This window comes from Oncorhynchus mykiss, chromosome 10, assembly GCF_013265735.2.
Source record: "Oncorhynchus mykiss isolate Arlee chromosome 10, USDA_OmykA_1.1, whole genome shotgun sequence".
NCBI lineage: Eukaryota > Metazoa > Chordata > Actinopteri > Salmoniformes > Salmonidae > Oncorhynchus > Oncorhynchus mykiss.
The window spans coordinates 82,626,880-82,653,259 of NC_048574.1; the positions used below are offsets into that span (position 1 = coordinate 82,626,880).

A 26,380-nucleotide genomic window follows, 5' to 3' on the forward strand; every position below is an offset into this window, starting at 1 on the left:
CTCCTAGGGGTGCATCTCAATAGTCTAGTTCTGTCTCCTAGGGGTGCATCTCAATAGTCTAGTTCTGTCTCCTAGGGGTGCATCTCAATAGTCTAGTTCTGTCTCCTTTGACTGGTACTGTACACACACATCACTAATTGATCATTTTAACTAAAAATACCTTACCCATGCAGATTAAGAGACTGTATTTCAACCATCAACAGAGAGAAAGAAAACACGTCACAACCACAATACCGTAAATACAGGCGTCATTTATCAGTGAAAATCTTTACAACAAAAACAAACAAACCCACCAGAACTATTCTGCCGTTCACTGATCCATCCGCTGGTCTCGACGGTTTAGACCTGAAAGGTTTCCCGTCTACTACGATGAGCAGTAGAAAGCAACAGCATCTTTATATACTACAAGGTACATATTTACATGACACACACACACACACACACACAGTTATCATTCAGACCTTTCCAAATCCACAGCGCTAACAAGATATAGTAAAGTCCCAAAGGGCACCCTATTTCCTATATAGTGCACTACTTTATACCCAGGGCCCTATGGGACTCTGGTCAAAAGTAGTGCCACTATATAGGGAATAGGGTTTACCCTTCATAGTGCACTACTTTATACCCAGGGCCCTATGGGACTCTGGTCTAAAGTAGTGCACTATATAGGAAATAGGGTTCTATAGGGCCCTGGTCTAAAGTAGTGCCACTATATAGGGAATAGGGTTTTCCCTTCATAGTGCACTACTTTATACCCAGGGCCCTATAGGACTCTGGTCTAAATTAGTGCCACTATATAGGGAATAGGGTCCCCTTTGGGATGCACATCCTAAGTTTAAAGGGGTCCAAGAAGACAGCCAGGGTTCTGTCTCCGGTCGCCACGGTGATAAGACCAGGTAGGTGGTGGTCAATCCGTTTAGGGGTTTGTTCTTCAGAACGTCAGAGAAGAGGTGTTGTACAGTTCGCTTTTTTGTTGTCTGAGAGGTTAGGGGTCACTTCCTGGCTTTGCCCTTGCCTTTGCCCTTTCCCTTCCCAGAATCCCCGGCTGTCGTCTTCTCCTTCTTGGGCTCCTTGGAGGGTTTGGCCTTCTTCAACTGTGGGGAGGAGAGGGGAGGGGGGAGGGAGGGAGAAACAGGGAGAGAGGGGAGGGGGGAGAAACAGGGGAGAGGGAGGAAGAAATGGGGGAGATGGGAGGAAGAAATGGGGGAGATGGGAGGAAGAAATGGGGGAGATAGTAGGGAGGGAGAGAGGAAGAGAGAGAGAGAAAAGTAAAGTTATTATCCGATTCAAAACCACCAGCGCTATATTCAGGCCAAGGAATGAATTGTCCATCTTTCTGAACGAGAATGTGTGTGTGTACACACGGGTTTGTGTGTGTGTGTGTGTGTGTGTGTGTGTGTGTGTGTGTGTGTACACACTATACAGGATGTACAGGTAACTGCCAAAATAAAGGAAACTCCAACAATGTAAACACCAAGATAAAGGAAACACCACTGTAATGTAAACACCAAGATAAAGGAAACTCCAACAATGTAAACACCAAGATAAAGGAAACACCACTGTAATGTAAACACCAAGATAAAGGAAACACCAACATAATGTAAACACCAAGATAAAGGAAACCCCAACGTATAGTGTGTTAATAGGGCGTTGGGTCACCAGCAGCCAGAACAGCTTCAATGCACCTCGACATGGATTCTACAAGGGTCTGGAACTCTACTGGAGGGATGTGACCTCATTCTTCCACGACAAAATTCCATGTTTTTGGTGAAGACGCCACCTCAGGCTCAGCTCCAGAATCTCCCAGAAGTATTCAGTTGGGTGGAGATCTGGTGACTGACCAGGGCCCACGGTTTACACCTTCCTCAAACACCATTCAGAGACCACTGGTGTCCTGTGGGATGGGGGGTGTTATCCTGGAAGAGACCACTGGTGTCCTGTGGGATGGGGGGGGTGTTGTTATCCTGGAAGAGACCACTGGTGTCCTGTGGGATGGGGGGTGTTATCCTGGAAGAGACCACTGGTGTCCTGTGGGATGGGAGGGGGGCATTGTTATCCTGGAAGAGACCACTGGTGTCCTGTGGGATGGGGGGTGTTATCCTGGAAGAGACCACTGGTGTCCTGTGTTATCCTGGAAGAGACCACTGGTGTCCTGTGGGATGGGGGGTGTTATCCTGGAAGAGACCACTGGTGTCCTGTGGGATGGGGGGTGTTATCCTGGAAGAGACCACTGGTGTCCTGTGTTATCCTGGAAGAGACCACTGGTGTCCTGTGGGATGGGGGGTGTTATCCTGGAAGAGACCACTGGTTTCCTGTGGGATGGGGGGTGTTATCCTGGAAGAGACCACTGGTGTCCTGTGGGATGGGGGGTGTTATCCTGGAAGAGACCACTGGTGTCCTGTGGGATGGGGGGTGTTATCCTGGAAGAGACCACTGGTGTCCTGTGTTATCCTGGAAGAGACCACTGGTGTCCTGTGGGATGGGGGGTGTTATCCTGGAAGAGACCACTGGTTTCCTGTGGGATGGGGGGTGTTATCCTGGAAGAGACCACTGGTGTCCTGTGGGATGGGGGGTGTTATCCTGAAAGAGACCACTGGTGTCCTGTGGGATGGGGGGTGTTATCCTGGAAGAGACCACTGGTGTCCTGTGGGATGGGGGGTGTTATCCTGGAAGAGACCACTGGTGTCCTGTGCACTTCCTGATTTGGCCTAATTTTTCACCAACGCTCATTAAGAAATGCTAGTGGCCGTGACTGAAGGCAAAGAAACGAGAGTCGTCTATGGGGGTGTGGTTTGATGTGGGTGTGTCTTTGTTCGTCCAATCACAACGAACAAGGGCTAACATAAAGTAGAGAGGAAGGGATGAATAGAAAGTCAAGCCAGCCCTGACCTTGTGTTTAGCCAAGCTGACAGCAGCTAGCATAGCTTGTCCCTGACCTTGTGTTTAGCCAAGCTGACAGCAGCTAGCATAGCTTGGCCCTGACCTTGTGTTTAGCCAAGCTGACAGCAGCTAGCTAGCTAGCATAGCTTGGCCTTGACCTTGTGTTTAGCCAAGCTGACAGCAGCTAGCTAGCATAGCTTGTCCCTGACCTTGTGTTTAGCCAAGCTGACAGCAGCTAGCTAGCATAGCTTGGCCTTGACCTTGTGTTTAGCCAAGCTGACAGCAGCTAGCTAGCATAGCTTGTCCCTGACCTTGTGTTTAGCCAAGCTGACAGCAGCTAGCATAGCTTGTCCCTGACCTTTTGTTTAGCCAAGCTGACAGCAGCTAGCTAGCATAGCTTGTCCCTGACCTTGTGTTTAGCCAAGCTGACAGCAGCTAGCATAGCTTGTCCCTGACCTTGTGTTTAGCCAAGCTGACAGCAGCTAGCATAGCTTGTCCCTGACCTTGTGTTTAGCCAAGCTGACAGCAGCTAGCATAGCTTGGCCCTGACCTTGTGTTTAGCCAAGCTGACAGCAGCTAGCTAGCTAGCATAGCTTGGCCTTGACCTTGTGTTTAGCCAAGCTGACAGCAGCTAGCTAGCATAGCTTGTCCCTGACCTTGTGTTTAGCCAAGCTGACAGCAGCTAGCTAGCATAGCTTGGCCTTGACCTTGTGTTTAGCCAAGCTGACAGCAGCTAGCTAGCATAGCTTGTCCCTGACCTTGTGTTTAGCCAAGCTGACAGCAGCTAGCATAGCTTGTCCCTGACCTTTTGTTTAGCCAAGCTGACAGCAGCTAGCTAGCATAGCTTGTCCCTGACCTTGTGTTTAGCCAAGCTGACAGCAGCTAGCATAGCTTGTCCCTGACCTTGTGTTTAGCCAAGCTGACAGCAGCTAGCATAGCTTGTCCCTGACCTTGTGTTTAGCCAAGCTGACAGCAGCTAGCTAGCATAGCTTGTCCCTGACCTTGTGTTTAGCCAAGCTGACAGCAGCTAGCTAGCATAGCTTGGCCCTGACCTTGTGTTTAGCCAAGCTGACAGCAGCTAGCTAGCATAGCTTGGCCCTGACCTTGTGTTTAGCCAAGCTGACAGCAGCTAGCTAGCATAGCTTGGCCCTGACCTTTTGTTAAACTATGCCAGCATAGCATGCAAAGCAAACCCGCCAAAGTCTTTTCCCCAGACAACACAGTGCTACCAGACAACACAGTGCTACCAGACAACACAGTGCTACCAAGACAACACAGTGCTACTAGACAACACAGTGCTACTAGACAACACAGTGCTACCAGACAACACAGTGCTACCAGACAACACAGTTGCTACCAGACAACACAGTGCTACCAGACAACACAGTGCTACCAGACAACACAGTGCTACCAGACAACACAGTGCTACCAGACAACACAGTGCTACCAGACAACACAGTGCTACCAGACAACACAGTGCTACCAGACAACACAGTTGCTACCAGACAACACAGTGCTACCAGACAACACAGTGCTACCAGACAACACAGTGCTACCAGACAACACAGTGCTACCAGACAACACAGTTGCTACCAGACAACACAGTTGCTACCAGACAACACAGTGCTACCAGACAACACAGTGCTACCAGACAACACAGTGCTACCAGACAACACAGTGCTACCAGACAACACAGTGCTACCAGACAACACAGTTGCTACCAGACAACACAGTTGCTACCAGACAACACAGTTGCTACCAGACAACACAGTGCTACCAGACAACACAGTGCTACCAGACAACACAGTGCTACCAGACAACACAGTGCTACCAGACAACACAGTGCTACCAGACAACACAGTGCTACTAGACAACACAGTGCTACCAGACAACACAGTGCTACCAGACAACACAGTGCTACCAGACAACACAGTGCTACCAGACAACACAGTGCTACCAGACAACACAGTGCTACTAGACAACACAGTGCTACCAGACAACACAGTGCTACCAGACAACACAGTGCTACCAGACAACACAGTGCTACCACATGTTAACAGGTAAAGCGTGATTGTAATCAAAACAAGTCAAGTCACTAATCAAGTCTCTGCTAGGTAAAGCCCCGCCCTAATCTCAGCTCGCTGGTCACCATAGCAGCACACACCCGTAGCACGCGCTCAAACAGGTATATCTCACTGGTCACTCCCCAAAGCCAATTCCTCCTTTGTTCGCCTTTCCTTCCAGTTCTCTGCTGCCGCTGACTGGAACGAACTGCAAAAATCTCTGAAGCTGGAGACTCACATCTCCCTCACTAGCTTTAAGCACCAGCTGTCAGAGGAACTCACAGATCACTGCACCTGTACATAGCCCATCTATAAATAGCCCATCTATCTATCTCTCATCCTCATACTGGTATTTATTTATCTTGCTATTTTGCACCAGTATCTCTACTTGCACATTCATCTTCTGCACATCTACCACTCCAGTGTTTAATTGCTATATTGTAATTACTTCTCCACCATGGCCTATTTATTTGACCTAATTTGCACACATTTTGCACATTTTACCATTATTTAACTAGGCAAGTCAGTTAAGAACAAATTCTTATTTTCAATGACGGCCTAGTTAAACTGCCTGTTCAGGGGCAGAACGACAGGTTGTCAGCTTGCAACCAACTTGCAACCTTCCGGTTACTCACATCGATGCCACAGTAGGCCGTCTATAACCACCAGAGAAGATGGCCGCCGACCACTCAATAATTCATCCTTTCTTCTCCAATAAATTGAAACAAATAAAAATTGTAAATGATTTCAGAAAAGTGGGGGGAGAGGGAGGGGGAGGCGTCGAGAAGTGTGTTTCTTCCTTACTTTGATCATGGCGTCAGCTGCAACACCTTCCTCCTCCTCCTCTTCCTCAGGCTGTTCCTCTTGCCCTTCTCCTCCCGGTTCTGCCTCCACTCCCCCGCCACGACGGCCCTTCTTGATTGGTTGGAGGGAGTACGGTGTCAGGTGGGTCTCCCGGTTATAAGCCCTCGTGAACGCTGATTTCACCTGGGCACAGATCAGATTAACACCATTATTACAATCACAGATTAGATTAACACCATTATTACAATCACAGATTAGATTAACACCATTATTACAATCACAGATTAGATTAACACCATGGTTACAATCACAGATTAGATGAACAATAACACCATTATTACAGTCACAGATCAGATTAACGATAACACCATTATTACAATCACAGATTAGATTAACGATAACACCATTATTACAATCACAGATTAGATTAACACCATGGTTACAATCACAGATTAGATGAACAATAACACCATTATTACAATCACAGATCAGATTAACGATAACACCATTATTACAATCACAGATTAGATTAACACCATGGTTACAATCACAGATTAGATGAACAATAACACCATTATTACAATCACAGATTAGATTAACGATAACACCATTATTACAATCACAGATTAGATTAACACCATGATTACAATCACAGATTAGATGAACAATAACACCATTATTACAATCACAGATTAGATTAACACCATTATTACAATCACAGATCAGATTAACACCATGGTTACAATCACAGATTAGATTAACACCATGGTTACAATCACAGATTAGATGAACAATAACACCATTATTACAATCACAGATCAGATTAACGATAACACCATTATTACAATCACAGATTAGATTAACGATAACACCATTATTACAATCACAGATTAGATTAACACCATTATTACAATCACAGATTAGATTAACACCATGGTTACAATCACAGATTAGATGAACAATAACACCATTATTACAATCACAGATTAGATTAACACCATTATTACAATCACAGATCAGATTAACAATAACACCATTATTACAATCACAGATTAGATTAACACCATGGTTACAATCACAAATTAGATTAACACCATGGTTACAATCACAGATTAGATTAACAATAACACCATTATTACAATCACAGATTAGATTAACAATAACACCATTATTACAATCACAGATTAGATTAACACCATTATTACAATCACAGATTAGATTAACACCATTATTACAATCACAGATTAGATTATCAACACCATTATTACAACCAGTCTGACACCATTATTAGAATCAGATTAGATTAACAATAACACCATTATTACAATCACAGATTAGATTAACAATAACACCATTATTACAATCAGATTAACACCATTATTACACCCGTCCCCGTCCTCTGACCTTGGGGTCTAGTTTAGCGTAGGGGTCAGGCTGCCCCCCCCAGAGGCTGATCTCCATGAGGCTGTCCACATCCTCTCTGACCAGGTGGTAGTCGTCTAACAGCTGGACGGCCTGACCGGCCCCCTCCGCCCCCTGCCTCTGAAGAGGACACAACAGGGCCATGCGGAGGTACGGGAGGTAGTCCAGGCTCACTGCCTGTCTGCTACTTAATGTCCTGGAGGAGAGAGAGGGAGAAGGGGAGAGAGAGAGAGGGAGAAGGGGAGAGAGAGAGAGGGAGAAGGGGAGAGAGAGGGAGAAGGGGAGAGAGAGAGAGTGAGGGAGAAGGGGGAGGGAGGGAGGGAGAAGGGGGAGAGAGGGAGGGAGAAGGGGGAGAGAGAAGGGGGAGAGAGAGCGGGAGGAGGGGAGAGAGAGCGGGGAGAGAGAGCGGGAGGAGAGAGCGGGAGGAGAGAGCGGGAGGAGAGAGCGGGAGGAGGGGAGAGAGAGCGGGAGGAGGGGAGAGAGAGCGGGAGTAGGGGAGAGAGAGCGGGAGTAGGGGAGAGAGAGCGGGAGGAGGGGAGAGAGAGCGGGAGGAGGGGAGAGAGAGCGGGAGGAGGGGAGAGAGAGCGGGAGGAGGGGAGAGAGAGCGGGAGGAGGGGAGAGAGAGGTAAAATATGGGGGAGAGAGAGGGAGGGAGGATGAAGGGGGAGAGAGTGAGGGAGGAGGAGTGGAGAGGTAGAAGGGGGAGAGAGGGAGGTATGTTCAATAGAAAACGTGTTGCAGAACAGTAACTAATGAACACACCCCAGATCAGACTGCCGGTGTGTACCAGTTACATGAAGATGGGGAGAGAGGGAGGTATGTTCAATAGAAAACGTGTTGCAGAACAGTAACTAATGAATACACCCCAGATCAGACTGCCGGTGTGTACCAGTTACATGAAGATGGGGAGAGAGGGAGGTATGTTCAATAGAAAACGTGTTGCAGAACAGTAACTAATGAACACACCCCAGATCAGACTGCCGGTGTGTACCAGTTACATGAAGATGGGGAGAGAGGGAGGTATGTTCAATAGAAAACGTGTTGCAGAACAGTAACTAATGAACACACCCCAGATCAGACTGCCGGTGTGTACCAGTTACATGAAGATGGGGAGAGAGGGAGGTATGTTCAATAGAAAACGTGTTGCAGAACAGTAACTAATGAACACACCCCAGATCAGACTGCCGGTGTGTACCAGTTACATGAAGATGGGGAGAGAGGGAGGTATGTTCAATAGAAAACGTGTTGCAGAACAGTAACTAATGAACACACCCCAGATCAGACTGCCGGTGTGTACCAGTTACATGAAGATGGGGAGAGAGGGAGGTATGTTCAATAGAAAACGTGTTGCAGAACAGTAACTAATGAACACACCCCAGATCAGACTGCCGGTGTGTACCAGTTACATGAAGATGGGGAGAGAGGGAGGTATGTTCAATAGAAAACGTGTTGCAGAACAGTAACTAATGAACACACCCCAGATCAGACTGCCGGTGTGTACCAGTTACATGAAGATGGGGAGAGAGGGAGGTATGTTCAATAGAAAACTTGTTGTAAAACATTCAGTAACTAATGAATACACCCCAGATCAGACTGCCGGTGTGTACCAGTTACATGAAGATGGGGAGAGAGGGAGGTATGTTCAATAGAAAACGTGTTGCAGAACATTCAGTAACTAATGAATACACCCCAGATCAGACTGCAGGTGTGTACCAGTTACATGAAGATGGGGAGAGAGGGAGGTATGTTCAATAGAAAACGTGTTGCAGAACAGTAACTAATGAACACACCCCAGATCAGACTGCCGGTGTGTACCAGTTACATGAAGATGGGGAGAGAGGGAGGTATGTTCAATAGAAAACGTGTTGCAGAACAGTAACTAATGAATACACCCCAGATCAGACTGCAGGTGTGTACCAGTTACATGAAGATGGGGAGAGAGGGAGGTATGTTCAATAGAAAACGTGTTGCAGAACAGTAACTAATGAACACACCCCAGATCAGACTGCCGGTGTGTACCAGTTACATGAAGATGGGGAGAGAGGGAGGTATGTTCAATAGAAAACGTGTTGCAGAACAGTAAGTAACTAATGAATACACCCCAGATCAGACTGCCGGTGTGTACCAGTTACATGAAGATGGGGAGAGAGGGAGGTATGTTCAATAGAAAACGTGTTGCAGAACAGTAACTAATGAATACACCCCAGATCAGACTGCCGGTGTGTACCAGTTACATGAAGATGGGGAGAGAGGGAGGTATGTTCAATAGAAAACGTGTTGCAGAACAGTAACTAATGAACACACCCCAGATCAGACTGCCGGTGTGTACCAGTTACATGAAGATGGGGAGAGAGGGAGGTATGTTCAATAGAAAACGTGTTGCAGAACAGTAACTAATGAACACACCCCAGATCAGACTGCCGGTGTGTACCAGTTACATGAAGATGGGGAGAGAGGGAGGTATGTTCAATAGAAAACGTGTTGCAGAACAGTAACTAATGAACACACCCCAGATCAGACTGCCGGTGTGTACCAGTTACATGAAGATGGAGAGAGAGGGAGGTATGTTCAATAGAAAACGTGTTGCAGAACATTCAGTAACTAATGAACACACCCCAGATCAGACTGCCGGTGTGTACCAGTTACATGAAGATGGGGAGAGAGAGGGAGGTATGTTCAATAGAAAACGTGTTGCAGAACAGTAACTAATGAACACACCCCAGATCAGACTGCCGGTGTGTACCAGTTACATGAAGATGGGGAGAGAGGGAGGTATGTTCAATAGAAAACGTGTTGCAGAACAGTAACTAATGAACACACCCCAGATCAGACTGCCGGTGTGTACCAGTTACATGAAGATGGGGAGAGAGAGGGAGGTATGTTCAATAGAAAACGTGTTGCAGAACAGTAACTAATGAACACACCCCAGATCAGACTGCCGGTGTGTACCAGTTACATGAAGATGGAGAGAGAGGGAGGTATGTTCAATAGAAAACGTGTTGCAGAACAGTAACTAATGAACACACCCCAGATCAGACTGCCGGTGTGTACCAGTTACATGAAGATGGGGAGAGAGAGGGAGGTATGTTCAATAGAAAACGTGTTGCAGAACAGTAACTAATGAACACACCCCAGATCAGACTGCCGGTGTGTACCAGTTACATGAAGATGGGGAGAGAGAGGGAGGTATGTTCAATAGAAAACGTGTTGCAGAACAGTAACTAATGAACACACCCCAGATCAGACTGCCGGTGTGTACCAGTTACATGAAGATGGGGAGAGAGGGAGGTATGTTCAATAGAAAACGTGTTGCAGAACAGTAACTAATGAACACACCCCAGATCAGACTGCCGGTGTGTACCAGTTACATGAAGATGGGGAGAGAGGGAGGTATGTTCAATAGAAAACGTGTTGCAGAACAGTAACTAATGAACACACCCCAGATCAGACTGCCGGTGTGTACCAGTTACATGAAGATGGGGAGAGAGGGAGGTATGTTCAATAGAAAACGTGTTGCAGAACAGTAACTAATGAACACACCCCAGATCAGACTGCCGGTGTGTACCAGTTACATGAAGATGGAGAGAGAGGGAGGTATGTTCAATAGAAAACGTGTTGCAGAACAGTAACTAATGAACACACCCCAGATCAGACTGCCGGTGTGTACCAGTTACATGAAGATGGGGAGAGAGGGAGGTATGTTCAATAGAAAACGTGTTGCAGAACAGTAACTAATGAACACACCCCAGATCAGACTGCCGGTGTGTACCAGTTACATGAAGATGGGGAGAGAGGGAGGTATGTTCAATAGAAAACGTGTTGCAGAACAGTAACTAATGAACACACCCCAGATCAGACTGCCGGTGTGTACCAGTTACATGAAGATGGGGAGAGAGGGAGGTATGTTCAATAGAAAACGTGTTGCAGAACAGTAACTAATGAACACACCCCAGATCAGACAGCCGGTGTGTACCAGTTACATGAAGATGGGGAGAGAGGGAGGTATGTTCAATAGAAAACGTGTTGCAGAACAGTAACTAATGAACACACCCCAGATCAGACAGCCGGTGTGTACCAGTTACATGAAGATGGGGAGAGAGGGAGGTATGTTCAATAGAAAACGTGTTGCAGAACAGTAACTAATGAACACACCCCAGATCAGACTGCCGGTGTGTACCAGTTACATGAAGATGGGGAGAGAGAGGGAGGTATGTTCAATAGAAAACGTGTTGCAGAACAGTAACTAATGAACACACCCCAGATCAGACTGCCGGTGTGTACCAGTTACATGAAGATGGGGAGAGAGGGAGGTATGTTCAATAGAAAACGTGTTGCAGAACAGTAACTAATGAACACACCCCAGATCAGACTGCCGGTGTGTACCAGTTACATGAAGATGGGGAGAGAGGGAGGTATGTTCAATAGAAAACGTGTTGCAGAACAGTAACTAATGAACACACCCCAGATCAGACTGCCGGTGTGTACCAGTTACATGAAGATGGGGAGAGAGGGAGGTATGTTCAATAGAAAACGTGTTGCAGAACAGTAACTAATGAACACACCCCAGATCAGACTGCCGGTGTGTACCAGTTACATGAAGATGGGGAGAGAGGGAGGTATGTTCAATAGAAAACGTGTTGCAGAACAGTAACTAATGAATACACCCCAGATCAGACTGCCGGTGTGTACCAGTTACATGAAGATGGGGAGAGAGGGAGGTATGTTCAATAGAAAACGTGTTGCAGAACAGTAACTAATGAACACACCCCAGATCAGACTGCCGGTGTGTACCAGTTACATGAAAACATCAGATTAATATAATAATTAAATTTAAAACGTTAACTTTGGCAAGAAGGAGGAGGATTTCCCCCCTAATAATCCTGTTGCCATGGACACATCTGAAATCAGACTGCATGATGGGACTTTTTTTTCGCTTCTACCACAGCGACCATGTTGTTTCTCAGAATACTTCTCCGATTTCTGACTACGGGACAAAGTTTGTAATGAAAAAAAATATATATATATTTATAAATAAGAAACCCCAACTTCACGCAACGGCGTACAAGATCGAGTCTCGCTAAACTGATGAGCGGCACGAACGCTCAGATAAATTACACCTCGCCGGGAAGGCCGATTAAACTGTTTTACTTACTGTTAAACTTGATAGCTTTTAAAGATCAGATCACCAGGTGTTTTAATCTGCCAATTTAGGATTTACAACGATTAATCACAGTAAGGTGTTGACATGACTAATGGGATAATCCGCCTTAATTATGCCATAATCAGTTTGATATCTAATTATTACTGTGCATGTAAACAGACTCTGTGTGTGTTACCTGTGTGTGTGTGTGTGTTACCTGTGTGTGTTACCTGTGTGTGTGTGTGTGTGTGTCCTTACCTGAGGCTCATGTGAGAGGCCAGCTCCTGAATGATCCGGGAGCGTTTATTGCCGGAGGAGAACTTTCCCAGCCAGGAGGGAAACGAGGGGAAGCAGTTCATATAACCACTCATCAACTCTCCTGGTAACACACTGGAATAGATGGCCTGACACACACACACACACACACACACACACACACACACACACACACACACACACACACAGTTTAAACCACAAACAGACACGTTTGACACACACTGTCTCAGACCAACGTTAAAACACAAAAAGGAAGGTTAGCAAACATTTGATTTTCCCTGTGGAGCCTCAGGTGTGTGTTACCTGTGTGTGTGTGTGTTACCTGTGTGTGTGTGTGTTACCTGTGTGTGTGTGTGTTACCTGTGTGTGTGTGTGTGTGTGTTACCTGTGTGTGTGTGTGTGTGTTACCTGTGTGTGTGTGTGTGTGTTACCTGTGTGTGTGTGTGTGTGTTACCTGTGTGTGTGTGTGTGTGTTACCTGTGTGTGTGTGTTACCTGTGTGTGTGTGTTACCTGTGTGTGTGTGTGTTACGTGTGTGTGTGTGTGTGTGTTACCTGTGTGTGTGTGTGTTACCTGTGTGTGTGTGTTACCTGTGTGTGTGTGTGTGTGTGTGTGTGTTACCTGTGTGTGTGTGTGTTACCTGTGTGTGTGTGTGTGTGTTACCTGTGTGTGTGTGTGTTACCTGTGTGTGTGTGTTACCTGTGTGTGTGTGTGTGTTACCTGTGTGTGTGTGTGTGTGTTACCTGTGTGTGTGTGTGTTACCTGTGTGTGTGTGTGTTACCTGTGTGTGTGTGTGTGTGTTACCTGTGTGTGTGTGTGTGTGTTACCTGTGTGTGTGTGTAACCTGTGTGTGTGTGTTACCTGTGTGTGTGTGTGTGTGTTACCTGTGTGTGTGTGTGTGTTACCTGTGTGTGTGTGTGTTACCTGTGTGTGTGTGTGTGTTACCTGTGTTTGTGTGTTACCTGTGTGTGTGTGTGTGTGTTACCTGTGTGTGTGTGTGTGTTTTACCTGTGTGTTACCTGTGTGTGTGTTTTACCTGTGTGTTACCTGTGTGTGTGTGTTACCTGTGTGGGCAGTAGAGACCAGGCCTGTTTGGAACGTATCTGTCTGTCCACCAGGTCTCCATCACAGATAGAATCAGCTGTCTTACTGAGGAGGACCAGGTGGGACTTCACATCACCACTGAGAGGGAGGGAGAGAGACAGATAGAATCAGCTGTCTTACTGAGGAGGACCAGGTGGGACTTCACATCACCACTGAGAGGGAGGGAGAGAGACAGATAGAATCAGCTGTCTTACTGAGGAGGACCAGGTGGGACTTCACATCACCACTGAGAGGGAGGGAGAGAGACAGATAGAATCAGCTGTCTTACTGAGGAGGACCAGGTGGGACTTCACATCACCACTGAGAGGGAGGGAGAGAGACAGATAGAATCAGCTGTCTTACTGAGGAGGACCAGGTGGGACTTCACATCACCACTGAGAGGGAGGGAGAGAGACAGATAGAATCAGCTGTCTTACTGAGGAGGACCAGGTGGGACTTCACATCACCACTGAGAGGGAGGGAGAGAGACAGATAGAATCAGCTGTCTTCTCTTGAGAAGACAGGCTATGTGCTCACTGCCCACAAAATGAGGTGGAAACTGAGCTGCACTTCCTAGTGTTGGACTGAAAGGGGGGTACCTAGTCAGTTATACAACCTGAATGTATTCAACTACCTAGTCAGTTATACAACCTGAATGTATTGGACTGAAAGGGGGGTACCTAGTCAGTTATACAACCTGAATGTGTTGGACTGAAAGGGGGGTACCTAGTCAGTTATACAACCTGAATGTGTTGGACTGAAAGGGGGGTACCTAGTCAGTTATACAACCTGAATGTGTTGGACTGAAAGGGGGGTACCTAGTCAGTTATACAACCTGAATGTATTCAACTACCTAGTCAGTTATACAACCTGAATGTATTGGACTGAAAGGGGGGTACCTAGTCAGTTATACAACCTGAATGTATTGGACTGAAAGGGGGGTACCTAGTCAGTTATACAACCTGAATGTATTCAACTACCTAGTCAGTTATACAACCTGAATGTATTGGACTGAAAGGGGGGTACCTAGTCAGTTATACAACCTGAATGTATTGGACTGAAAGGGGGGTACCTAGTCAGTTATACAACCTGAATGTATTCAACTACCTAGTCAGTTATACAACCTGAATGTATTCAACTACCTAGTCAGTTATACAACCTGAATGTGTTGGACTGAAAGGGGGGTACCTAGTCAGTTATACAACCTGAATGTATTGGACTGAAAGGGGGGTACCTAGTCAGTTATACAACCTGAATGTGTTGGACTGAAAGGGGGGTACCTAGTCAGTTATACAACCTGAATGTATTCAACTACCTAGTAAGTTATACAATCTGAATGTATTGGACTGAAAGGGGGGTACCTAGTCAGTTATACAACCTGAATGTGTTGGACTGAAAGGGGGGTACCTAGTCAGTTATACAACCTGAATGTATTGGACTGGGGGCGTATGCCTTATGACTAACGTGACATGGTGCGATGAAAGAAACATACAGGAACTCAAATCCTTCTGTTCACCTGATTTAGAATTCCTCACAATCAAATGTAGACCGCATTATATACCAAGAGAATTCTCTTCAATTATAATCACAGCCGTATATATCCCCCCCCAAGCAGACACATCGATGGCTCTGAACGAACTTTATTTAACTCTCTGCAAACTGGAAACAATTTATCCGGAGGCTGCATTCATTGTAGCTGGGGATTTTAACAAGGCTAATCTGAAAACAAGACTCCCCAAATTTTATCAGCATATCGATTGCGCAACCAGGGGAGGAAAGACCTTGGACCATTGTTACTCTAACTTCCGCGACGCATATAAGGCCCTGCCCCGCCCCCCTTTCGGAAAAGCTGACCACGACTCCATTTTGTTGATCCCTGCCTACAGACAGAAACTAAAACAAGAGGCTCCCACGCTGAGGTCTGTCCAACGCTGGTCCGACCAAGCTGACTCCACACTCCAAGACTGCTTCCATCACGTGGACTGGGAGATGTTTCGTATTGCGTCAGATAACAACATTGACGAATACGCTGATTCGGTGTGCGAGTTCATTAGAACGTGCGTTGAAGATGTCGTTCCCATAGCAACGATTAAAACATTCCCTAACCAGAAACCGTGGATTGATGGCAGCATTCGTGTGAAACTGAAAGCGCGAACCACTGCTTTTAATCAGGGCAAGGTGTCTGGTAACATGACCGAATACAAACAGTGCAGCTATTCCCTCCGCAAGGCTATCAAACAAGCTAAGCGCCAGTACAGAGACAAAGTAGAATCTCAATTCAACGGCTCAGACACAAGAGGCATGTGGCAGGGTCTACAGTCAATCACGGACTACAGGAAGAAACCCAGCCCAGTCACGGACCAGGATGTCTTGCTCCCAGGCAGACTAAATAACTTTTTTGCCCGCTTTGAGGACAATACAGTGCCACTGACACGGCCTGCAACGAAAACATGCGGTCTCTCCTTCACTGCAGCCGAGGTGAGTAAGACATTTAAACGTGTTAACCCTCGCAAGGCTGCAGGCCCAGATGGCATCCCCAGCCGCGCCCTCAGAGCATGCGCAGACCAGCTGGCCGGTGTGTTTACGGACATATTCAATCAATCCCTATACCAGTCTGCTGTTCCCACATGCTTCAAGAGGGCCACCATTGTTCCTGTTCCCAAGAAAGCTAAGGTAACTGAGCTAAATGACTACCGCCCCGTAGCACTCACATCCGTCATCATGAAGTGCTTTGAGAGACTAGTCAAGGACCATATCACCTCCACCCTACCTGACACCCTAGACCCACTCCAATTTGCTTACCGCCCAAATAGGTCCACAGACGATGCAATCTCAACCACACTGCACACTGCCCTAACCCATCTGGACAAGAGGAATACCTATGTGAGAATGCTGTTCATCGACTACAGCTCGGCATTCAACACCATAGTACCCTCCAAGCTCGTCATCAAGCTCGAGACCCTGGGTCTCGACCCCGCCCTGTGCAACTGGGTACTGGACTTCCTGACGGGCCGCCCCCAGGTGGTGAGGGTAGGCAACAACATCTCCTCCCCGCTGATCCTCAACACTGGGGCCCCACAAGGTTGCGTTCTGAGCCCTCTCCTGTACTCCCTGTTCACCCACGACTGCGTGGCCACGCACGCCTCCAACTCAATCATCAAGTTTGCGGACGACACAACAGTGGTAGGCTTGATTACCAACAACGATGAGACGGCCTACAGGGAGGAGGTGAGGGCCCTCGGAGTGTGGTGTCAGGAAAACAACCTCACACTCAACGTCAACAAAACTAAGGAGATGATTGTGGACTTCAGGAAACAGCAGAGGGAACACCCCCCTATCCACATCGATGGAACAGTAGTGGAGAGGGTAGCAAGTTTTAAGTTCCTCGGCATACACATCACAGACAAACTGAATTGGTCCACTCACACAGACAGCATCGTGAAGAAGGCGCAGCAGCGCCTCTTCAACCTCAGGAGGCTGAAGAAATTTGGCTTGTCACCAAAAGCACTCACAAACTTCTACAGATGCACAATCGAGAGCATCCTGGCGGGCTGTATCACCGCCTGGTATGGCAACTGCACCGCCCTCAACCGTAAGGCTCTCCAGAGGGTAGTGAGGTCTGCACAACGCATCACCGGGGGCAAACTACCTGCCCTCCAGGACACCTACACCACCCGATGTCACAGGAAGGCCATAAAGATCATCAAGGACATCAACCACCCGAGCCACTGCCTGTTCACCCCGCTATCATCCAGAAGGCGAGGTCAGTACAGGTGCATCAAAGCTGGGACCGAGAGACTGAAAAACAGCTTCTATCTCAAGGCCATCAGACTGTTAAACAGCCACCACTAACACTGAGTGGCTGCTGCCAACACACTGACACTGACTCAACTCCAGCCACTTTAATAATGGGAATTGATGGGAAATGATGTAAATATATCACTAGCCACTTTAAACAATGCTACCTTATATAAATGTTACTTACCCTACATTATTCATCTCATACGCATACGTATATACTGTACTCTATATCATCGACGGTATCCTTATGTAATACATGTATCACTAGCCACTTTATACTATGCCACTTTGTTTACATACTCATCTCATTGTACATACTGTACCCGATACCATCTACTGTATCTTGCCTATGCTGCTCTGTACCATCACTCATTCATATATCCTTATGTACATATTCTTTATCCCCTTACACTGTGTACAAGACAGTAGTTTTGGAATTGTTAGTTAGATTACTTGTTATTACTGCATTGTCGGAACTAGAAGCACAAGCATTTCGCTACACTCGCATTAACATCTGCTAACCATGTGTATGTGACAAATAAAATTTGATTTGATTTGATTTGATTTGATTTGACTGAAAGGGGGGTACCTAGTCAGTTATACAACCTGAATGTGTTGGACTGAAAGGGGGGTACCTAGTCAGTTATACAACCTGAATGTATTGGACTGAAAGGGGGGTACCTAGTCAGTTATACAACCTGAATGTATTGGACTGAAAGGGGGGTAACTAGTTAGTTATACAACCTGAATGTGTTGGACTGAAAGGGGGGTACCTAGTCAGTTATACAACCTGAATGTATTGGACTGAAAGGGGGGTACCTAGTCAGTTATACAACCTGAATGTGTTGGACTGAAAGGGGGGTAACTAGTCAGTTATACAACCTGAATGTATTCAACTACCTAGTCAGTTATACAACCTGAATGTATTCAACTACCTAGTCAGTTATACAACCTGAATGTATTGGACTGAAAGGGGGGTACCTAGTCAGTTATACAACCTGAATGTATTCAACTACCTAGTCAGTTATACAACCTGAATGTATTGGACTGAAAGGGGGGTAACTAGTCAGTTTTACAACCTGAATGTATTCAACTACCTAGTCAGTTATACAACTGAAATGTATTGGACTGAAAGGGGGGTAACTAGTCAGTTATACAACCTGAATGTGTTGGACTGAAAGGGGGGTACCTAGTCAGTTATACAACCTGAATGTGTTGGACTGAAAGGGGGGTACCTAGTCAGTTATACAACCTGAATGTGTTCAACTACCTAGTCAGTTATACAACCTGAATGTATTGGACTGAAAGGGGGGTAACTAGTCAGTTATACAACCTGAATGTATTGGACTGAAAGGGGGGTACCTAGTCAGTTATACAACCTGAATGTATTGGACTGAAAGGGGGGTAACTAGTCAGTTATACAACCTGAATGTATTGGACTGAAAGGGGGGTACCTAGTTAGTTATACAACCTGAATGTATTGGACTGAAAGGGGGGTACCTAGTCAGTTATACAACCTGAATGTATTGGACTGAAAGGGGGGTAACTAGTCAGTTATACAACCTGAATGTGTTCAACTACCTAGTCAGTTATACAACCTGAATGTATTGGACTGAAAGGGGGGTACCTAGTCAGTTATACAACCTGAATGTATTGGACTGAAAGGGGGGTAACTAGTCAGTTATACAACCTGAATGTGTTGGACTGAAAGGGGGGTACCTAGTCAGTTATACAACCTGAATGTATTGGACTGAAAGGGGGGTACCTAGTCAGTTATACAACCTGAATGTGTTGGACTGAAAGGGGGGTACCTAGTCAGTTATACAACCTGAATGTATTGGACTGAAAGGGGGGTAACTAGTCAGTCATACAACCTGAATGTATTGGACTGAAAGGGGGGTACCTAGTCAGTTATACAACCTGAATGTATTGGACTGAAAGGGGGGTACCTAGTCAGTTATACAACCTGAATGTATTGGACTGAAAGGGGGGTAACTAGTCAGTTATACAACCTGAATGTATTGGACTGAAAGGGGGGTACCTAGTCAGTTATACAACCTGAATGTATTGGACTGAAAGGGGGGTACCTAGTCAGTTATACAACCTGAATGTATTGGACTGAAAGGGGGGTACCTAGTCAGTTATACAACCTGAATGTATTGGACTGAAAGGGGGGTAACTAGTCAGTTATACAACCTGAATGTGTTCAACTACCTAGTCAGTTATACAACCTGAATGTATTCAACTACCTAGTCAGTTATACAACCTGAATGTATTGGACTGAAAGGGGGGTAACTAGTCAGTTATACAACCTGAATGTGTTCAACTACCTAGTCAGTTATACAACCTGAATGTGTTGGACTGAAAGGGGGGTACCTAGTCAGTTATACAACCTGAATGTGTTGGACTGAAAGGGGGGTACCTAGTCAGTTATACAACCTGAATGTGTTGGACTGAAAGGGGGGTACCTAGTCAGTTATACAACCTGAATGTGTTGGACTGAAAGGGGGGTAACTAGTCAGTTATACAACCTGAATGTGTTGGACTGAAAGGGGGGTACCTAGTCAGTTATACAACCTGAATGTGTTGGACTGAAAGGGGGGTAACTAGTCAGTTATACAGACTGAATGTGTTCAACTACCTAGTCAGTTATACAACCTGACTGTATTGGACTGAAAGGGGGGTACCTAGTCAGTTATACAACCTGAATGTGTTCAACTACCTAGTCAGTTATACAACCTGACTGTATTGGACTGAAAGGGGGGTACCTAGTCAGTTATACAACCTGAATGTGTTGGACTGAAAGGGGGGTACCTAGTCAGTTATACAACCTGAATGTGTTGGACTGAAAGGGGGGTAACTAGTCAGTTATACAACCTGAATGTGTTGGACTGAAAGGGGGGTAACTAGTCAGTTATACAACCTGAATGTATTGGACTGAAAGGGGGGTACCTAGTCAGTTATACAACCTGAATGTGTTGGACTGAAAGGGGGGTACCTAGTCAGTTATACAACCTGAATGTGTTGGACTGAAAGGGGGGTAACTAGTCAGTTATACAACCTGAATGTGTTCAACTACCTAGTCAGTTATACAACCTGAATGTATTCAACTACCTAGTCAGTTATACAACCTGAATGTATTGGACTGAAAGGGGGGTAACTAGTCAGTTATACAACCTGAATGTGTTGGACTGAAAGGGGGGTAACTAGTCAGTTATACAACCTGAATGTATTGGACTGAAAGGGGGGTAACTAGTCAGTTATACAACCTGAATGTGTTGGACTGAAAGGGGGGTAACTAGTCAGTTATACAACCTGAATGTGTTGGACTGAAAGGGGGGTACCTAGTCAGTTATACAACCTGAATGTATTGGACTGAAAGGGGGGTACCTAGTCAGTTATACAACCTGAATGTATTGGACTGAAAGGGGGGTACCTAGTCAGTTATACAACCTGAATGTATTCAACTACCTAGTCAGTTATACAACCTGAATGTATTGGACTGAAAGGGGGGTACCTAGTCAGTTATACAACCTGAATGTATTGGACTGAAAGGGGGGTACCTAGTCAGTTATACAACCTGAATGTGTTCAACTACCTAGTCAGTTATACAACCTGAATGTGTTGGACTGAAAGGGGGGTAACTAGTCAGTTATACAACCTGAATGTGTTGGACTGAAAGGGGGGTACCTAGTCAGTTATACAACCTGAATGTATTGGACTGAAAGGGGGGTACCTAGTTAGTTATACAACCTGAATGTGTTGGACTGAAAGGGGGGTACCTAGTTAGTTATACAACCTGAATGTGTTCAACTACCTAGTCAGTTATACAACCTGAATGTGTTCAACTACCTAGTCAGTTATACAACCTGAATGTATTGGACTGAAAGGGGGGTACCTAGTTAGTTATACAACCTGAATGTGTTGGACTGAAAGGGGGGTACCTAGTCAGTTATACAACCTGAATGTATTGGACTGAAAGGGGGGTACCTAGTCAGTTATACAACCTGAATGTATTCAACTACCTAGTCAGTTATACAACCTGAATGTGTTGGACTACCTAGTCAGTTATACAACCTGAATGTGTTGGACTGAAAGGGGGGTAACTAGTCAGTTATACAACCTGAATGTATTGGACTGAAAGGGGGGTACCTAGTCAGTTATACAACCTGAATGTATTGGACTGAAAGGGGGGTACCTAGTCAGTTATACAACCTGAATGTGTTGGACTGAAAGGGGGGTACCTAGTCAGTTATACAACCTGAATGTGTTGGACTGAAAGGGGGGTACCTAGTCAGTTATACAACCTGAATGTATTGGACTGAAAGGGGGGTACCTAGTCAGTTATACAACCTGAATGTGTTGGACTGAAAGGGGGGTACCTAGTCAGTTATACAACCTGAATGTATTGGACTGAAAGGGGGGTACCTAGTCAGTTATACAACCTGAATGTGTTGGACTGAAAGGGGGGTACCTAGTCAGTTATACAACCTGAATGTATTCAACTACCTAGTCAGTTATACAACCTGAATGTATTGGACTGAAAGGGGGGTACCTAGTCAGTTATACAACCTGAATGTATTGGACTGAAAGGGGGGTACCTAGTCAGTTATACAACCTGAATGTGTTGGACTGAAAGGGGGGTACCTAGTCAGTTATACAACCTGAATGTGTTGGACTGAAAGGGGGGTACCTAGTCAGTTATACAACCTGAATGTATTGGACTGAAAGGGGGGTACCTAGTCAGTTATACAACCTGAATGTGTTGGACTGAAAGGGGGGTACCTAGTCAGTTATACAACCTGAATGTATTGGACTGAAAGGGGGGTACCTAGTCAGTTATACAACCTGAATGTGTTCAACTACCTAGTCAGTTATACAACCTGAATGTATTGGACTGAAAGGGGGGTACCTAGTCAGTTATACAACCTGAATGTATTGGACTGAAAGGGGGGTAACTAGTCAGTTATACAACCTGAATGTATTGGACTGAAAGGGGGGTACCTAGTCAGTTATACAACCTGAATGTATTGGACTGAAAGGGGGGTACCTAGTCAGTTATACAACCTGAATGTGTTCAACTACCTAGTCAGTTATACAACCTGAATGTATTGGACTGAAAGGGGGGTAACTAGTCAGTTATACAACCTGACTGTATTGGACTGAAAGGGGGGTACCTAGTCAGTTATACAACCTGAATGTATTGGACTGAAAGGGGGGTACCTAGTCAGTTATACAACCTGAATGTATTCAACTACCTAGTCAGTTATACAACCTGAATGTGTTCAACTACCTAGTCAGTTATACAACCTGAATGTATTGGACTGAAAGGGGGGTACCTAGTCAGTTATACAACCTGAATGTATTGGACTGAAAGGGGGGTACCTAGTCAGTTATACAACCTGAATGTATTGGACTGAAAGGGGGGTACCTAGTCAGTTATACAACCTGAATGTATTGGACTGAAAGGGGGGTACCTAGTCAGTTATACAACCTGAATGTATTGGACTGAAAGGGGGGTACCTAGTCAGTTATACAACCTGAATGTGTTGGACTGAAAGGGGGGTAACTAGTCAGTTATACAACCTGAATGTATTGGACTGAAAGGGGGGTAACTAGTCAGTTATACAACCTGAATGTATTCAACTACCTAGTCAGTTATACAACCTGAATGTATTCAACTACCTAGTCAGTTATACAACCTGAATGTGTTGGACTGAAAGGGGGGTACCTAGTCAGTTATACAACCTGAATGTGTTCAACTACCTAGTCAGTTATACAACCTGAATGTGTTGGACTGAAAGGGGGGTAACTAGTCAGTTATACAACCTGAATGTGTTGGACTGAAAGTGGGGTACCTAGTCAGTTATACAACCTGAATGTATTGGACTGAAAGGGGGGTACCTAGTCAGTTATACAACCTGAATGTATTGGACTGAAAGGAGGGTACCTAGTCAGTTATACAACCTGAATGTGTTCAACTACCTAGTCAGTTATACAACCTGAATGTATTGGACTGAAAGGGGGGTACCTAGTCAGTTATACAACCTGAATGTATTGGACTGAAAGGGGGGTAACTAGTCAGTTATACAACCTGAATGTGTTGGACTGAAAGGGGGGTAACTAGTCAGTTATACAACCTGAATGTATTGGACTGAAAGGGGGGTACCTAGTCAGTTATACAACCTGAATGTATTGGACTGAAAGGGGGGTAACTAGTCAGTTATACAACCTGAATGTATTCAACTACCTAGTCAGTTATACAACCTGAATGTATTGGACTGAAAGGGGGGTAACTAGTCAGTTATACAACCTGAATGTGTTGGACTGAAAGGGGGGTACCTAGTCAGTTATACAACCTGAATGTATTGGACTGAAAGGGGGGTACCTAGTCAGTTATACAACCTGAATGTATTGGACTGAAAGGGGGGTACCTAGTCAGTTATACAACCTGAATGTGTTGGACTGAAAGGGGGGTACCTAGTCAGTTATACAACCTGAATGTATTGGACTGAAAGGGGGGTAACTAGTCAGTTATACAACCTGAATGTGTTGGACTGAAAGGGGGGTACCTAGTCAGTTATACAACCTGAATGTATTCAACTACCTAGTCAGTTATACAACCTGAATGTGTTCAACTACCTAGTCAGTTATACAACCTGAATGTATTGGACTGAAAGGGGGGTAACTAGTCAGTTATACAACCTGAATGTGTTGGACTGAAAGGGGGGTAACTAGTCAGTTATACAACCTGAATGTATTGGACTGAAAGGGGGGTACCTAGTCAGTTATACAACCTGAATGTGTTCAACTACCTAGTCAGTTATACAACCTGAATGTGTTGGACTGAAAGGGGGGTAACTAGTCAGTTATACAACCTGAATGTGTTGGACTGAAAGGGGGGTACCTAGTCAGTTATACAACCTGAATGTATTGGACTGAAAGGGGGGTACCTAGTCAGTTATACAACCTGAATGTGTTGGACTGAAAGGGGGGTAACTAGTCAGTTATACAACCTGAATGTGTTGGACTGAAAGGGGGGTACCTAGTCAGTTATACAACCTGAATGTGTTCAACTACCTAGTCAGTTATACAACCTGAATGTATTGGACTGAAAGGGGGGTAACTAGTCAGTTATACAACCTGAATGTATTGGACTGAAAGGGGGGTACCTAGTCAGTTATACAACCTGAATGTGTTGGACTGAAAGGGGGGTAACTAGTCAGTTATACAACCTGAATGTGTTGGACTGAAAGGGGGGTACCTAGTCAGTTATACAACCTGAATGTGTTGGACTGAAAGGGGGGTACCTAGTCAGTTATACAACCTGAATGTGTTGGACTGAAAGGGGGGTACCTAGTCAGTTATACAACCTGAATGTATTCAACTACCTAGTCAGTTATACAACCTGAATGTATTCAACTACCTAGTCAGTTATACAACCTGAATGTGTTGGACTGAAAGGGGGGTACCTAGTCAGTTATACAACCTGAATGTATTCAACTACCTAGTCAGTTATACAACCTGAATGTATTCAACTACCTAGTCAGTTATACAACCTGAATGTATTGGACTGAAAGGGGGGTACCTAGTCAGTTATACAACCTGAATGTATTGGACTGAAAGGGGGGTACCTAGTCAGTTATACAACCTGAATGTGTTGGACTGAAAGGGGGGTACCTAGTCAGTTATACAACCTGAATGTGTTGGACTGAAAGGGGGGTACCTAGTCAGTTATACAACCTGAATGTATTGGACTGAAAGGGGGGTACCTAGTCAGTTATACAACCTGAATGTATTCAACTACCTAGTCAGTTATACAACCTGAATGTGTTCAACTACCTAGTCAGTTATACAACCTGAATGTATTGGACTGAAAGGGGGGTAACTAGTCAGTTATACAACCTGAATGTATTGGACTGAAAGGGGGGTACCTAGTCAGTTATACAACCTGAATGTATTCAACTACCTAGTCAGTTATACAACCTGAATGTATTGGACTGAAAGGGGGGTACCTAGTCAGTTATACAACCTGAATGTATTGGACTGAAAGGGGGGTACCTAGTCAGTTATACAACCTGAATGTGTTCAACTACCTAGTCAGTTATACAACCTGAATGTATTGGACTGAAAGGGGGGTAACTAGTCAGTTGTACAACCTGAATGTATTGGACTGAAAGGGGGGTACCTAGTCAGTTATACAACCTGAATGTGTTGGACTGAAAGGGGGGTACCTAGTCAGTTATACAACCTGAATGTATTGGACTGAAAGGGGGGTACCTAGTCAGTTATACAACCTGAATGTGTTGGACTGAAAGGGGGGTACCTAGTCAGTTATACAACCTGAATGTGTTGGACTGAAAGGGGGGTACCTAGTCAGTTATACAACCTGAATGTGTTGGACTGAAAGGGGGGTAACTAGTCAGTTATACAACCTGAATGTGTTGGACTGAAAGGGGGGTACCTAGTCAGTTATACAACCTGAATGTGTTGGACTGAAAGGGGGGTAACTAGTCAGTTATACAACCTGAATGTGTTCAACTACCTAGTCAGTTATACAACCTGAATGTATTCAACTACCTAGTCAGTTATACAACCTGAATGTATTGGACTGAAAGGGGGGTAACTAGTCAGTTATACAACCTGAATGTATTGGACTGAAAGGGGGGTAACTAGTCAGTTATACAACCTGAATGTGTTCAACTACCTAGTCAGTTATACAACCTGAATGTATTGGACTGAAAGGGGGGTAACTAGTCAGTTATACAACCTGAATGTATTGGACTGAAAGGGGGGTAACTAGTCAGTTATACAACCTGAATGTATTGGACTGAAAGGGGGGGTAACTAGTCAGTTATACAACCTGAATGTATTGGACTGAAAGGGGGGTAACTAGTCAGTTATACAACCTG

The 26,380-nt window shown here is 45.3% G+C and overlaps 1 protein-coding gene across 1 annotated transcript in view; it reads right to left on the reverse strand.

Moving 5' to 3' along the window:
• Positions 1-690: 690 nt before the first annotated feature.
• LOC110515655 (replication factor C subunit 1) overlaps positions 691-26,380 on the reverse strand; it is a 71,269-nt gene continuing 45,579 nt past the window's right edge. Inside the window, exons 15-19 of the mRNA XM_036934227.1 lie at positions 13,649-13,766; positions 12,568-12,713; positions 7,152-7,365; positions 5,748-5,930; positions 691-1,094 (exon numbers count right to left, since the gene is read on the reverse strand). Coding sequence (XP_036790122.1) covers positions 993-1,094; positions 5,748-5,930; positions 7,152-7,365; positions 12,568-12,713; positions 13,649-13,766 — 763 coding nt within the window. The 3' untranslated portion in view covers positions 691-992. The remainder of the gene's footprint in view (positions 1,095-5,747; positions 5,931-7,151; positions 7,366-12,567; positions 12,714-13,648; positions 13,767-26,380) is intronic.